This window comes from Taudactylus pleione, unplaced genomic scaffold (assembly GCF_031769625.1).
Source record: "Taudactylus pleione unplaced genomic scaffold, aTauple2 ptg000454l, whole genome shotgun sequence".
NCBI classification, from domain to species: domain Eukaryota; kingdom Metazoa; phylum Chordata; class Amphibia; order Anura; family Myobatrachidae; genus Taudactylus; species Taudactylus pleione.
In genome coordinates, this window is record NW_028284856.1 from 18,244,666 (window position 1) to 18,259,771 (window position 15,106).

The 15,106-nt window shown below is 41.3% G+C and overlaps 1 protein-coding gene across 1 annotated transcript in view; it reads right to left on the bottom strand.

Annotated features, from left to right (window-relative positions):
* Positions 1 to 609: 609 nt before the first annotated feature.
* Positions 610 to 15,106, bottom strand: part of FNTA (farnesyltransferase, CAAX box, subunit alpha) — a 31,009-nt gene continuing 16,512 nt past the window's right edge. Inside the window, exons 8-9 of the mRNA XM_088448277.1 lie at positions 4,603 to 4,774; positions 610 to 1,193 (exon numbers count right to left, since the gene is read on the bottom strand). Coding sequence (XP_088304403.1) covers positions 1,053 to 1,193; positions 4,603 to 4,774 — 313 coding nt within the window. The 3' untranslated portion in view covers positions 610 to 1,052. The remainder of the gene's footprint in view (positions 1,194 to 4,602; positions 4,775 to 15,106) is intronic.

Sequence of the window (15,106 nt, forward strand, 5' to 3'; positions counted from 1 at the left end):
TTTGCTGTAAAGGTTTTACCCCACAATATCATCTGGTGTCTGCACTTATATTATTTTTATAATCTTTTCCATCACCGGGTAATACACAAAGTTTGTTTCTCTCTTTCTTTTAACATATTAAAGAAACGGTTTCCAAATAAGAATTTTTCTCAATCACCACGTATATTTAATTTTACTTGTGATACTAACATCTTTTAGAAACAAAGTAGATCTTTTGTAAACTTTTTATCATATGTTCTTATAGATTTTGACTAATTTATCGGTTTATGTTAACTTTATGGTGATATTCTTCATTGTCTGAATCTGAGACAGCAATTGATTGGGTGCGGTGTAAATGGGTGTCTATTAACTAATGGCCGTTAAATTACCCTTAACTTGCGTGCACGGGACTAAATAAATTTGCCTATATACAGAGTAGCATGCATCTTTGCAATAGGACTGTCCCTACCCACGCGCTTACTTTGATGATCATTATCAAAGCACACTTGCACTATGCACACTTCCATACAGCTTTGAATAACCTGCAGTTCCATTGAGAAACCCTCACACCCAGAAGTGGCCATTCTCCAGCAATTCTCATTTATTTTACAAATAAAAGTAAACACAATATTAATTTTGCTTTTAGTTTATTGCAAGAAAATGTCTACAATCAGTCTGTTTTATTTTTGACAAATGAGTGTTCCTTAAGTTATATTTAGTACTCATTATGGACATGCACTAGTTTGCCGCATAGTAAAAGGTACTAAATACATGTGGTTAATCTGTTGGCTTCTATTTTCCCAACTGTAAGAAAGATCCTTATAATAGAAGCTGAACCCACAATGCATTGCTAAGCACACATGGCAGTAGTTAATCTGCAGCATATTACTGTCACAATGCTTGTTTAGCTAACACGGAGTCCATTGGTTAATTGGTAACAATACTGCTGTGGGTCATAGCAAGATGGCAGCTATGTGTTAGAATTTATAGAATTAAATGACTTTATTGTACTTGTATAAAAAAAAAAAAAAAAAATCTTGTTAAATACATAAATGAAAATAACCAAGCAACTCTCATTGTTCATTATTTTCTACAGGATTAGAGTCCTCTTTCTCAGAATGTTTTCCTCCATACTTCATCTCCAGTGACCGCCCAATATATTGCCAATATTCTTTCCTAATGGTATCTTTCTGCGTTGCCAGAATATCACAGAGCTAAGAAACAGAAACGAAGAGCGCAATCATTTTCATATAAACACTGCAATGGTGTTATGAAAAGATAAAATAGTTGGTTAGTTATAGCCTATATAAGGTACAGTAATAACGTGTGTTGTGAGCATTGTTTCTGTAGGTGGAGTGACCATGATGCCAATACATTCATGGGGAAAGGTTCATTTGACAGTGAACTAAACCTGTCTAGTGCTATATACAGTTAGGTATATATATTTGGACACTGACACAATTTTCATAATTGTGGCTCTGTAGGCCACCACAATGGATCAATGGAGATGCAATTCTCAGCTTTAATACAAGGGGTTGAACAAAAATATCATATGAAACATTTTAGGAATTGCAATCATCTTTATACACAGTCCCCTATTTTCAGGGGCTCAAACATAATTGGACAAATGAACAATTATAAATAAAATTTTCATTTTTAATACATTGTCGAGAATCCTTTGTAAGTAATGACTGCTGAAGTCTGGAACCCATGGTCATTACCAAATGCTGGGTTTCCTCCTTTATTATGCTTAGCTAGGCTACTGCAGATGTCTTCAGTTGTTGTTGGTGCCTGGGTTTTTCTACCTTTAGCTTTGTCTTCAACAGGTGAAATGCATGCTCAATCGGGTTGAGATCAGGTGACTTACTCGCCAATTGCAGAATGTTCCACTTCTTTGCTTTTTCAGTATGTTTTGGATCCTTGTCCATCTGTACTGTGAAGCGCCGTGCAATCAACTGAATTTGGCATACAATATATCCCTATACACTTCGGAATTCATACGGCTGCTTCTGTCACATCATCAATAAACGCTAGTGACCCAGTGCCATTGGAAGCCATGTATAGCCATGCCATAATACTGCCTTCACCGTGCTTTACAGATGATGTGGTATGCTTTGGATCATGAGCCATTCCCATACTTTTTTATTCTTCCCACCATTCTGGCCCAGGTTGGTCTTAGTTTAATCTGTCCAGAGAATGCTGTTCAAAAGGAAACACAGGGGTCTACAAATCCTCTATTGCTAAGACACAGAGTAGACCTAGCTGGGAACACGACAGGTCTAAGGTGGATTTATAATACCACTCACATGTTGGCCCATACATACTTTAGTGCACTCATGCTAGCGAGCATTTGACTTTATGGCACAGTACATATAACCATTATTAATACTCGTACTGGAGAACTTGTAAAGATTTCCTACAGGAGATTGGATTTTATATATGACTACCCGGTATATGTTCAGGAAGCCGGCAGACGGAATGCCGACCGCCGGCTTTCAGACATTGTTATCCCGACTAGGGACGAATGACAGGCGTCTAAATCTAGACGCCTGTCATTTGACCGACGTCGGGAGACAGGCGCCCGGTATCCCGATCGAGCGGATGCCGGGCGCCGCAGCGGACAGACGCGGGGTGTGGAGGGTTAGGGCTCCTGGGGGGGACTTAGGGTTAGACCCCCCCCCCCGGGAGGTTAGGGTTAGGCTAGGGGGAGGGAGGGTTAGGCACCCCCGTGGGGACTTAGGTTGAGGCGGTGGGGAAGGGGGGGTTAGGTTTAGGCACGGGGGGGGCGGTTAGGACTAGGCACCCTAAAGGAGGACTAGGGGGTAGATTAGGTTAGGGAATACTTACCTAGGGACGATCGGGATTTCCTCCTGTCGGGCAGGCGCTGTCGGGATTTGAACCGCCGGCCAGGGGTCCAGCGGTAATTCATACCGATTCCGAATACCCAATAAGTATTTTATGGTTCTTCAATTATCACAGGTCTTTCCTAGCACTCAGTTCTGCTAGTCATTCCATCTGTGCTAGCAGTGATATTTTAACTGTTTCGATCTGTATATTACTCAGAGGTATTCAATGTATCCATTTTATGTTTGCTTTTATAGTAACATGATTGATTGCAGTCAGTAGGTTCATTATTGAATTAAAGTATTTAACACAGAACACAGCTCTTGGGATATTTAAATAACTTTTTTTATATGCCATTTATCAGCACAGACACTACTCCATATGTTTTTTGCCTTTCTTATTTTGAGGGTAAGCAGGATCCCTCATAAGTGTCAGCGGCTTTAAATATCATAGGGTTTTATCAATGTATAAGCGCATCTGTTTGGTGTTTTTCTACTCCTATTATTGAGGCTTATGAAAGATATGCACCTTGTGGTGAATCCTCTGTATTTGCTCTCGTGAAGCCTTCTCTTTATGGTAGACTTGGATAATGATAGGTCTACCTCCTGGAGAGTGCTTTTCACTGGGCTGGATTTTGTGAAGTGGTTCCATTTTCTTTACATGGAAAGGATCCTGTGACTTCTTCCATAGAAGTCCAGGCCACCACTGTCGTCTTTCGTGGACGTCCAGGCCTTTTTGTGTTGCTGAGCTCACAAGTGCATTCTTTTTTCTCTCAGAATGTACCAAACTGTTGATTTGGCCACTAATAAGTTTCCCGCTATCTCTCTGATGGATTTATGTTTTTGTAGCCCGAGGATGGCCGGTGTCACTTGCATTGAGAGCTCCTTTGACCACATGTTGTGGGTTCACAGCAACAGCTTCCAAATGCAACATGCCACACTGAGAATCAACTCCAGACCTTTTACCTGCTTAATAGATAAATAAAGAACGAAGGAATAGCCCACACTTGTCCATGAAACAGCTTTTTAGGCACTTGTCCAATTACTTTTGTTCCATTGAAAGAAAGGGGTTACACATTAAAACAGCTGTACTTCCTAAACCATTCCTCCACTTTAAAGCTGATAGTCTGCACTTTAAAATCATATTCATTTTATAAATGTAACTTGAATATATTTTCATAAAACCATAAAAATAAAATGGTCAGTGTCCAAATATACATGAACCTACCATGACAGAACTACTGGAAAAGCCATTGATCTAGAGGATGACTAGGAGAATGAAGCTTACTGAAATAAATTATTTGCTTTATTCTTTAAACAAAATATTGTTTAACTACTTCATTAATATGTTAAGCAATATGTGTTTCTTGATTTTAATTTTGTTTTATATGATTATCCAGATCCTGATTTTTTTTTTTTTTTTTTTTATGGGTCTCACCAGTTGCTGCTACTAATAGAGTTAGTGTAAACTGGATGTAATAGAAATGACTAAAGCCGCTTCGGTTATATTCAGTTTTCACCGATATACAGTATATTATGGCTGGCAGGTATTCTCGTCCGATTAACTGCTCTATAGTTAAGGAGAATATATCATCCCTGTAACAGCAATTCTCCACAAATGCAAAAGGCCCTTGTGCTTTACCATTTGAAGAACACCTGGAGAAGATCAGCTTTTTAAAGATAATTAGAATATTGCTTATAATTGGAGATCAATGTTAGGAAAAAAATAGATCCAAAACATCAAATGATCTATCTATGGCTAAATAAAGTGAATACAAACCTGTAGTGCCTGGTTCAGGATATCCTCAGCATTTTCACACTTCTTCTCTAACATGTCATCATACAAATCCACTAAAAAGGCCACAAGAAACGGAGAGTTGTGCGTTTGATGCAAACTCTGGATTTGCTCCAACAGGTTTGGGTAACCAGACATGCCTCGGTCTTGTAATATTCTAAAACACCAACAAGGAGTGTATAAAGGTATTGCTTATATATGAATTGCAGGTGGATTAGATACAATGGAAATCACTTATGTAAAAGAAGAAGACAAATACAAATGTAAGGGAAGGCATAACACACACTAACATAATGTAGAGATGGCACAGGGCTTCAGCACACACATCTGTATACTCTTCCATTCTAAGCTAAACACACATCTGCTACAAACCCTTTAATTGACAAAATCAAATCAGTCACAAACTGTACTGGGAGCTGAGGTACTGCACAGACAAAAGGCATTTACTGAACAGCCGCCAACGTAATAACAGTGTGCAATTCCCATTCATGTTAAAACACTAACAACCCCAATTAAGTATTTATTTCTCTTGCAGTTTTAAATCCACTGATGGCTTTGACAACAAACTGATTACAACCTAAAGTCACAGCACCGATAGCTGAAAATATATAAAATTAACCTAAAAAAAAAATAATAATAAAATAATGACTTCTTAAAATATACATAAACACCACATATAAATATTATACAGAGCATTTGCTTACATTAAAAATTCAATTAATATAGAACTACTGACCATAAATCCACAATGCAAAAAAAAAAAATAAAATTAATTCTTTCAGGAAATGGCTATTTTTTTGCATGGTGGATTTATGATCAGTAATTCTATATTAATTGAATTTTTATTGTAAGCAAATGCTCTGTATAATATTTGCATGTGGTGTTTATGTATGTTATTTTAAGAAGTCATTATTTTATACGATATTTTAGTGTCAATGGAAGCTCTAGGATGATGGAAATCCAGCACGAAATAATGTTTTTCAACAGACAATGCTTCCAAGTGTTTCCTCTATAACTAAGTGCACTTTGTGGCTTTAATCTGATTTCGGAGCAAAGCAAAAAAAATAAAAAAAGCAAGTAACTTTGCATCATGGTAAATCCATGGGTAGGACAGCTATCCAGCATTTGTGGGCTACATGCAAAAGCAGGCAGTATTTTCCAACAGTTATACAGATTGCTAGTACGAACACTCACAAGGTATTAAGCTGCAATAAATGAACAACAATTCACATTTATATATCCAGAAGGATAGTCTCCCTCTTATAATAAGCAAATGGTCTGTGATACTTACATGAATATTAGCTATTTTAAGAAGTGATTATTTTATGTAATATTTTTGACTTAAGATATTTATTCACAAGCATCATCAGCGATGTGATTTATGGTTTGTATTTATAGAGTGTCATATTGGGCTTTTACAGATCTTATTTCTTTTTATGTTCAACAGTATTCGATTAGGGGGGATATTAAACGCTTAACACTTATGGGTCAATCCCATTAGGAGCGAGTTGGGTTCTGCGAACTGTTCTCACGGCAAACTCGCACTGCAATTTACATTTACAAGTCAATTCCAAACCCGTATTGACTTTTCAGATGAAATACATGTTTATTTGTGTGCACCCTCTTCCCCTGAGCAGATGAAAAGGATAATCACGCATGTGAAGGGTTTAAATAGCACAATTCGGCCAATACACTTGTCTGCTTTCAGGTCAATTTCTCTAAAAAGCTCTGATGATGTGGGACAGGTACGTGGGGGTGTTGTATTGATGGGAAAGGCGTTTTAGAATTTGCAGATTCAAAGTAAAAGTGTTTACTTCAACTTTTTGCAAACTTTCTTTTCTGTATCCCAAAATGATGAAAAATAAAAAAAAACTTGCTTACTATAATTTTTCCACCAAGTGTAAAAATCAGCCATTTGACACAGTTTAAAAACCTCCAGTACTTTCCTTATGGTCACTAACAGCCTTCTATATGGTCCTGCTATCTCAGTTGTCCCTTTTTTGGGGATCCAGAATGGTTCCCCCACTTTGATGCACTTCTGCCAGGTCACGTTATAAAGAAAAAAATTAAAGGGGGAGCACCCTCAACACGAATAGCACGAGTTGACATTTCTAATTGGATCCCACATTTCTCAGATGCGCACATTCATATGATGTATGTTTCATCAAACATACTCACTTTTGCAAACTCACACCTCATTGGATTGACCGGTAAGTACCTTTAAAAAGGTACATGAGCTGTTTTTTCTTCAAGAAACCCACTTTTTGTATAATTCTCACCCCGAATTACGCTGTAAGCCATATCCAGATACTTACCATGCCTGTGATCATAACGCTAAGAAACGGGGTGTAGCCCCATGTTGATAAAGAAGGCAGTTTCCTCGTATTGGTTGGGAAGCTTAATAATACTTTATATACACTAGTAAATATTTATGCCCCCAATCAATACCAAAATGTATTTTTTGCCAAGTTGGACTCTCTTCTTACTCGAGTGCGTCAAGGGGAACTCATTGTTGCTGGCGACTTTAATGCTGTTCTAAGCCCCACTTTGGATCTTTCTGCTCCTGCTGCCTCAGCCTCTTCCTCATCGGCTTCCCAACATTCTAAGTCTCTCCTCCGTCTCATGAAGTCTCAGCTCCTGTGTGATTCTTGGAGAGTGAAAGAACCTTCCGCTCGTGATTATACGTTTTATTCTTCACCCCACAACTCATACTCTCGTATAGATATGATCCTGCTCAGCCACGAGCTTGCTCTCAATCTCTACTTGGCCCTTATCCACCCGCTTATTTGGTCTGATCATTCCCCTATATCCTGTGATATTTCGGGATTACTCTCTCGTCCTCGCCCTATGACATGGCGTCTAAATGACTCCCTACTACATAATCCTGAGATAATATCCAGAGTACGGGCACAAATCTCTGATTATTTTGCTCTAAATGATACTCCAGACGTCTCCAGATCTACCCCATGGGTGGCACATAAAGCAGTCTTGAGGGAACATTTGATTAGCATGGCCTCCAAAAATAAAAAAGAATCTCTCACCCAGACTAATAAACTTTCCATAAAACTTCAAACTCTAGATTCGCAACATAAACTATCTCCTGATCCTACTATCCTGTCGGAACTCCAAACGATTAAATCCAAATTGGATTTGCTTCTCTCCAAACGGGTGGCAAAACATCTTAAATGGCTTCGCCAATCCTTTTATGAGAAAGGGGATAAAGCAGATAAAATTCTTGCATTTCGTCTTCGATCTGCTAGGACTCATAAAAATATTATTTCGATCCGTGACTCTCACCACCAACTGGTTTATGATCCTGCGGCCATTAGAAATATACAGATCAGAGATTATACTCTGATCTGTATAATCTCCCTCCCCCAGCCACTTCATCTCCTCTATCTCAGTCTAACTTGATTTCTGATTTTCTTGCTAGCTCCAATTTGCCCAAGTTATCTTTTACCGCTATAGGACTCCTTAACTCCGAGATATCAGCTGAGGAGATTGAACATACTATAAAATCTCAAAAAAATGGAAAATCCCCAGGCCCAGATGGATTTAAGGCGGCATATTACAAAAAAATTTCAGATTTACTCGTTCCCCATCTTTATACTCTCTTTAATAAGGTTCTTCAGGGCGATCCTTTCCCATCTGAAATGCTGGAAGCCAGAATTGTGGTGATTCCCAAAGAAGGCAAAGACCCACTTAACTGTGCTAGCTACAGGCCTATCTCCCTCCTTAATTTGGTTTTGAAAATATTTGCTAAAATCCTTGCGAATCGCCTAAATCCTTCCCTCTCCTCCCTGATTCACTACGATCAAGTGGGCTTTATACCGGGGCGCCAGGCGAGGGATAACACCAGACGCGCTATTGATCTTATTCATATTTCAAATTCCAGGAGATTCCCTACTATTTTACTCTCTCTAGATGCTGAAAAAGCTTTTGATAGGATCTCCTGGGATTTTATGAAAGCCGCTCTCGAAGCTTATGGCGTGTCTGGTGACTTTCTCACTGGCCTTCTGGCACTATACTCTACCCACTCTGCTACGGTGCTGATTAATGGCACTCCCTCAGGCCCAGTCAATATTAGCAACGGTACGAGGCAGGGCTGCCCTTTATCCCCCTTGGTGTTCGCCCTCATAATTGAACCGCTGGCCTCCCATATTAGATCCCATCCTGATATTCGGGGGGTTCAAGTTGGCACTTTGGAGCCTAAGATCTCTCTTTTTGCAGACGACATCCTTTTATCCCTGACCCAACCGGCAATCTCTCTCCCCAACCTTTTTTCTGTTCTTCGGTTCTATAGCACTGTCTCTGGGTATAAAATCAATTACTCCAAATCAGAGGCCATGTTTCCCCATGAGATGCTGAAAACCTACAAATTAATTTTAATTTTAAGTGGCAACCCAAAAAGATCAAGTACTTGGGGATATACTTAACTTCCCACTATGACTCTCTTTATCGTGAAAATTTTTCACCTCTCCTATCTAAAATGCACGCCGATTTAAATTCCTGGAATCGTCTTATTATCTCGTGGTTGGGTAGGATCATAGCTGTCAAAATGAATGTTATACCAAAATGGCTTTATCTTTTTCAGACTCTCCCCGTAACTGTTCCCGCTGTTTTCCTAAGTAATATTCAAAAAGCCCTGAGTCGTTTTGTTTGGAATCACAGACCCCCGAGAATTGCGGTTAAAATTTTGGAAAGGTCGGTTGTAAGAGGTGGGAGAGGTCTTCCGAATATTAAACTTTATTATCGCGCCTCCACATTTTTCCCATATTGTTGCCTCATACTCTCCTCCAGGTTCTACTTCATGGTTGGATATTGAATCTGCCTATATTACTCTCCCAGACTTAACTTCTTTATGGGGCACACTACCCGCACACCGACCTTCCGCATCCAAATTACTCCCTACTATTAAATTTGACCTTAGACTCTGGGGTCTCTACTCACACAAAATGAATCTTTCTTCTCCGGTATCTCCTCTAACTCCTATCTGGTATAACCCCCTGTTCCCTCCTGGTTCCTCTACTTTGAGGTCCCAAAGGTGGATTAATGCAGGCCTTAGATTCCCCACTGACTTTTCTGACCAGGGTCAATGGTTATCCCTTCCAATGTTACAACTAAAACTTCCATCCCAGACGCTTAACCCTTTTGAATTTTTTCAAATTTGCCATTTTTTACGATCATTACCTCCACTATTTGTCTTCCGTGCCCTTACTCCTTTTGAAAATCTCTGTAGACATTACACCTTATCTAAAGGTCTAAATTCCCAGATTTATGCTCTTCTCTTGCACGCTACCCTTCCCTCTCTTAGCCCTCACGAAAATGCTTGGGAACGAGACCTTGGCTCTCCTCCAGATGCCGAAGCCTGGGACGACATGAGACTGGGGATAGCCAAAAGTTCTATTGCAACCAAAATTAAAGAGAATGCATATAAAATTTATTACAGATGGTACTATACTCCTGAGAGACTTAATAAAATGTTCCCATCCTCCTCACCCGATTGTTGGCGGGGCTGTGGCTGTAGGGGTACTATGGTCCATATCTGGTGGACCTGTCCAATTATTGTTCCCTTCTGGGACTCTGTCCATAATCTACTAAATTCCCTTCTGGAAGCTCCGATCTCAAAAAATCCTTGGATATTTCTATTGTGTTACCCACCCCCGAATATTGATAAATTTTCCAAAAACTTAGTTGCACACATATTAGCAGCAGCAAAGTCTCTTATTGCTCTAAATTTAAAAAAGACCTCTCCCCCACTCCTCTCTGTACTTAAGAGTCAGATTTGGCATATTGCGACCATGGAGGAGATAACTTATTACCTCCATGATCGAGGGCATGCTTTTTCTCAAGTTTGGGCTCCCTGGCTGCTCGCTGAGCGCAGTCCCCCTTCTCCTTCCGCACACTTGGTGCATGGACCCGTGGGCAACGATTGAGGTTTACCCTCCGGAAAACAGGATTTTGGTACTTACCGATAAATCCCTTTCTCCGATTCCACAGGGGACACTGGAGTTCAAGACAGTGGGGGTATAGACGGTGGTAGAGCAGAGCCTGGCACTTTAAATAATTCTGAAGTGTGACTGGCTCCTCCCCCTCTATGCCCCATCAGCCCCAGTTTTAAGAACTGAGCCCGAGAGGAGACGGTAAGGAGAAGGAGAAGACCACAGAACGGAACAATACCGACTGAAGGAGAACAGAGGAACCCACTGCAGGGAACACATGCAGTCACACAACTAGATAAGGACCCAACAAAACGGCAGGAACGCAGCGCTGGGCGGGCGTCCAGTGTCCCCTGTGGAATCGGAGAAAGGGATTTATCGGTAAGTACCAAAATCCTGTTTTCTCCTTCATCCACTAGGGGACACTGGAGTTCAAGACAGTGGGGACGTCCCAAAGCCAACCTCCCGGGTGGGAAGCGCGGAGAACTTGCCGACCTTTCGGCCAACCGAAACAGGGACAGCCCAAGACTGGAGGCATGTCGTAGAGCCAGGAGACAATCAGAGCTCCTTGCTGAACAGTCACAGACATTCCACAACTTACAGCGTAAATTCAATGGAATACGGCTAGAGAGTAGCCGCAGATGAGAAGCATCAGAACACCGTAAGCTCAGCCAAAAACAGACCAAGCAAGACCGCTGGGAGCAGAAAACCCCAACTAGAATCCATAGAATGGCAGTAACATGAGAACAAAACTCGAGAAAACCGTACCAGCGACAACTACAGGAAGCTGCAACAGTCTCAGACAGCAGAATCCCAGCACTGCGGGACATCAATCATATAGATAAAAGTATAATGATACCAATATACAGAGACGGAGCTGAACCCGTCCACAGATTCCTAACCAAGCAAACAAGGAGGCAAGAGTCACGACCTAACAGTCGCCCTGAACCATTCTCGATGTCCAACTACTAAAGGGTTGGTAACCAGTGGAAGGTTTAGACCATAGAAGTTGTCAACGAGTGGCGATCCCACTGGGCATGAGGCGGATACGAGAGGATTGAGACTACAATTCCTTCCAGTGGGTCAGACGGCAGTACCACCCCTCCTGTCAAACAGCAGACAACTTCCTACATGATGGTAGAGTGTAATCAGTACCAACTACTGGCCTGAACATAGTATGAAAACACCCAGGATACCCTTAGCAGATGCCACCTCCACCCAGGGAGAGTTACCAATATAGGGAAGTATCCCATCCGCAAGGCTAAAGCACTAGGACAACTATGAAGGTACCATTCAGGTACCTGTCAGTGTGCTGAATTTATCAACAGATACTGAACAGGAAACAAACCAGGCCCCCTGTATGGAACATAGAGACTGTCACACTTTATAGTAAAGATGTGCATTAGCCCATAGATGCGCTTCAGTCCATAAACCCAACAGATTCCAGTAGAATAGGGTCACAAATCTCAATGTTACAACTATGCACCTACACACCAGGAAAGCTCTAAAGTGTACAGCCAACTGATTTAAAAGAACTGAAGGCTGCTAGGACAGCAGCTAGGGTGCGTAAGAGAGAATAACAGCTATGTCAGGATGCATGAAAAGGAAGCATCTTCCGAGGTATTAGTGGGGTAAGCCCGCTTACCTGTGAGCGACCAGAAGCCCTCTGGACGCTATGTAGAATGTCACTGACCTTATTCATCTCACAGCAACCCACCACGACAGGTACAGAGAGTAGCCTCAGTGGGCAAAGATCAATGCTCTACAGCACGGACTTCAGTCTGGAGATGCTGCAGAAGAAAATACTGTAGAAACTAGCAAATTGTTAGTGGAGACAAGAAGGCCGTACAACAGGACGCTATACCTGAGCCTGTTCCATTAGGGATATGTATCCATATAGAGATTACACATACCACAAAAACAGTCTGCTAGTGTATCCTTACATTAACACTTATAATGGTGAAGTGTGTATTACGCCCACAATCTGATACAACCCAGGCCAGACCCTGCCTATATCGGCGGGTGGCCCTAGGCCTCATGTAAATTAACTAAATAAGCCATGAGGATGGAATAGATCCTGGATTCTCTATGTACTGATAGGAAATGTACCCAAGGGACCATCAGATACCCATTTTATTGAGATATGCGACAAGACAATAATATAAAGTACCAGAATCGATACTGGGAAAGGTACCTGTACATAGACATACAATGCGTTAATTATCCCAAGTAAGAAGAGATATATATATATGTAGTGATAACGCCAGTCAGGGCCAAAAACAGATTTCTCCAATTATTAGGAAAATTCAAACAAGGAACGGGAATATATCAGTATATATACACATACACACACATAAACATAGCTGCATGAAAAGGCAAACTCTTTGAAAGGAAGAGTTAGTACCGACATAGTAAGTCAGTTGTCAAACTCCTGCACCAGGAGATCAGCACGCTACATACATATACATATATACGCGCGCACACACACACACACACACATATATCCCGCAATAGGAGATCAGCATGCTATATCTATATATACACACACTGCATTCCTAGTGTCTTACAAGTTGGTTACTAAGTGCGCCCTAGAGTGTAGTTGTAATTAATAGGTCCCCCGAAGTGGACGCCGTAGATATAGACTGATGGAAACAGGACTATAACCCGAGGTGGGTGTAAGTACATATCCTTATATACATGTGTGGACATACAGGAAGGCCCCAGGACATGTATAGAGTCCATACTAGAAGCAATGCCGTAGGAGCCTGTGACTATCCTATGTAAGCTGCAGAACATGACTCTAGTCTATAGAGCCACCATATAATATGTATGGATATAACAGACAGCTTCTGGTAAACCCTGGCAGCTTTCCAGACGTGGAATAATATGTACCTTAATGATTGTGGAAGTATAGGCATACCTACACATATCCATAATTATATACATATACACACACACACACCACCCAATCCCTAGGGAGAGATGGTGTAAGCGGAGTTATAGAACAAACTACCGGATCAGGAGTCCAGCCTCTCATCGCAGCATCCTCTTTAAATATGCTAGGTATCAGACATAAAACTGAGAAGAACATATCCTACCCCTGCTTTAATGGTAAGGATAAGAAGCAATATATATATATGTATATATATATATATACATACACACACACACACACACACACACATTATATATATATATATACACACACACAAATCCCCACATGCCTACGCGTACCTACATACAAGATTAGTAGGTGACGATATAATTTGAAAAATATAACATGGGCAATAGTTAGAGCCATGGAAGGAACTGAGCCCCAGGTCTTAACGCCGGGTTTAGTTTAAAATACAAGTATATACATACATGTGGCTTACCTCCACGCAGGGAGACTGCTCATGTGCCCCGCGTGGCTGTCATTCTGCTACGGCGTTGGGGCAGGAAATGTTAGCAACGTACTATCCCAGACTGATTGCGATCCTGGGACCCTTCCGTTACCGGTGTACTCGCCTTATCAGGTGTGCCCTTCTGGCTCCAGATGATGGAAATCAAAAGATGACCTCAGTGATGCGAGACAGCAATGCCAACCACCACAACGGCCATATGTTACTACTTCGTGTTGTGTGTGCTGCCGAAGGGAATAAATAAGATATAAATCCATATAGATGCACAGATGCATACCTTCTAAGGTAAGCACCGAAGGCTGTTGAGATTTAACATATGTGCAGCCACATATATGCATGAGAAGAGTACGGCTCATTCTTAAGGTGAGCCAATGTGAGGCATAAGCCTGAGGATGGGACGCACCCTTTTTGTAACCTTGAGTTAAAGATATGCAATAACCGTAATTTCTGGCAGCAGCCAGAACAGTGGCCCGACTATGCATACTATACACATTTAGGCAGAGTAATCTCTGGCAGCTATAGATGCAAGAAACACACTGCATTATTCTGTTACACATCAAGCATATTTGCCCCAGATGTTCAATGTAATAAGCCTGCCGCACCTGGTATACCCAGGCGGTCTCCCATCCAAGTACTAACCAGGCCTGGCGCTGCTTAGCGTCCAAGATCAGACGAGATCGGGCGTGTGGCCGTAGGCGCTGATAGATATGTGGTGGGCAAAGTGGCATGGACACAACCTCTATATTAGGCTGTGGCATGTTCCTCCCTGTGCTTCATTCTTTTTTTTTTTAAATATAATATTAAACCAGTACACTGCCCAGTTCCGTAGGGGAACTGCCGACGTGCAATATAACAGAGGAGATGAGGCAGAGCCAGAATCTATATAAAGACTGCAGGTTAAATTACAAACTCCACAGTTGTGCCGTTAAACCTAATAAGACCAGGTGCTGTAGGTTTAAAGTAAAGAAAAAAAACGGGAGAGGCCATATGCAAGCACAGGGAGAACATACAAACTCCAAACAGTTAGGGACGTACTGGGAATAAAACCCACAACCCTGTTAAGGGTTGCACCCCCCACAGAACTCCAGAGTGAGGATGCAGGAGATGCTGGCAATAAGCCCCGGCTCCTTTTAAGGCAGGTGCATATGC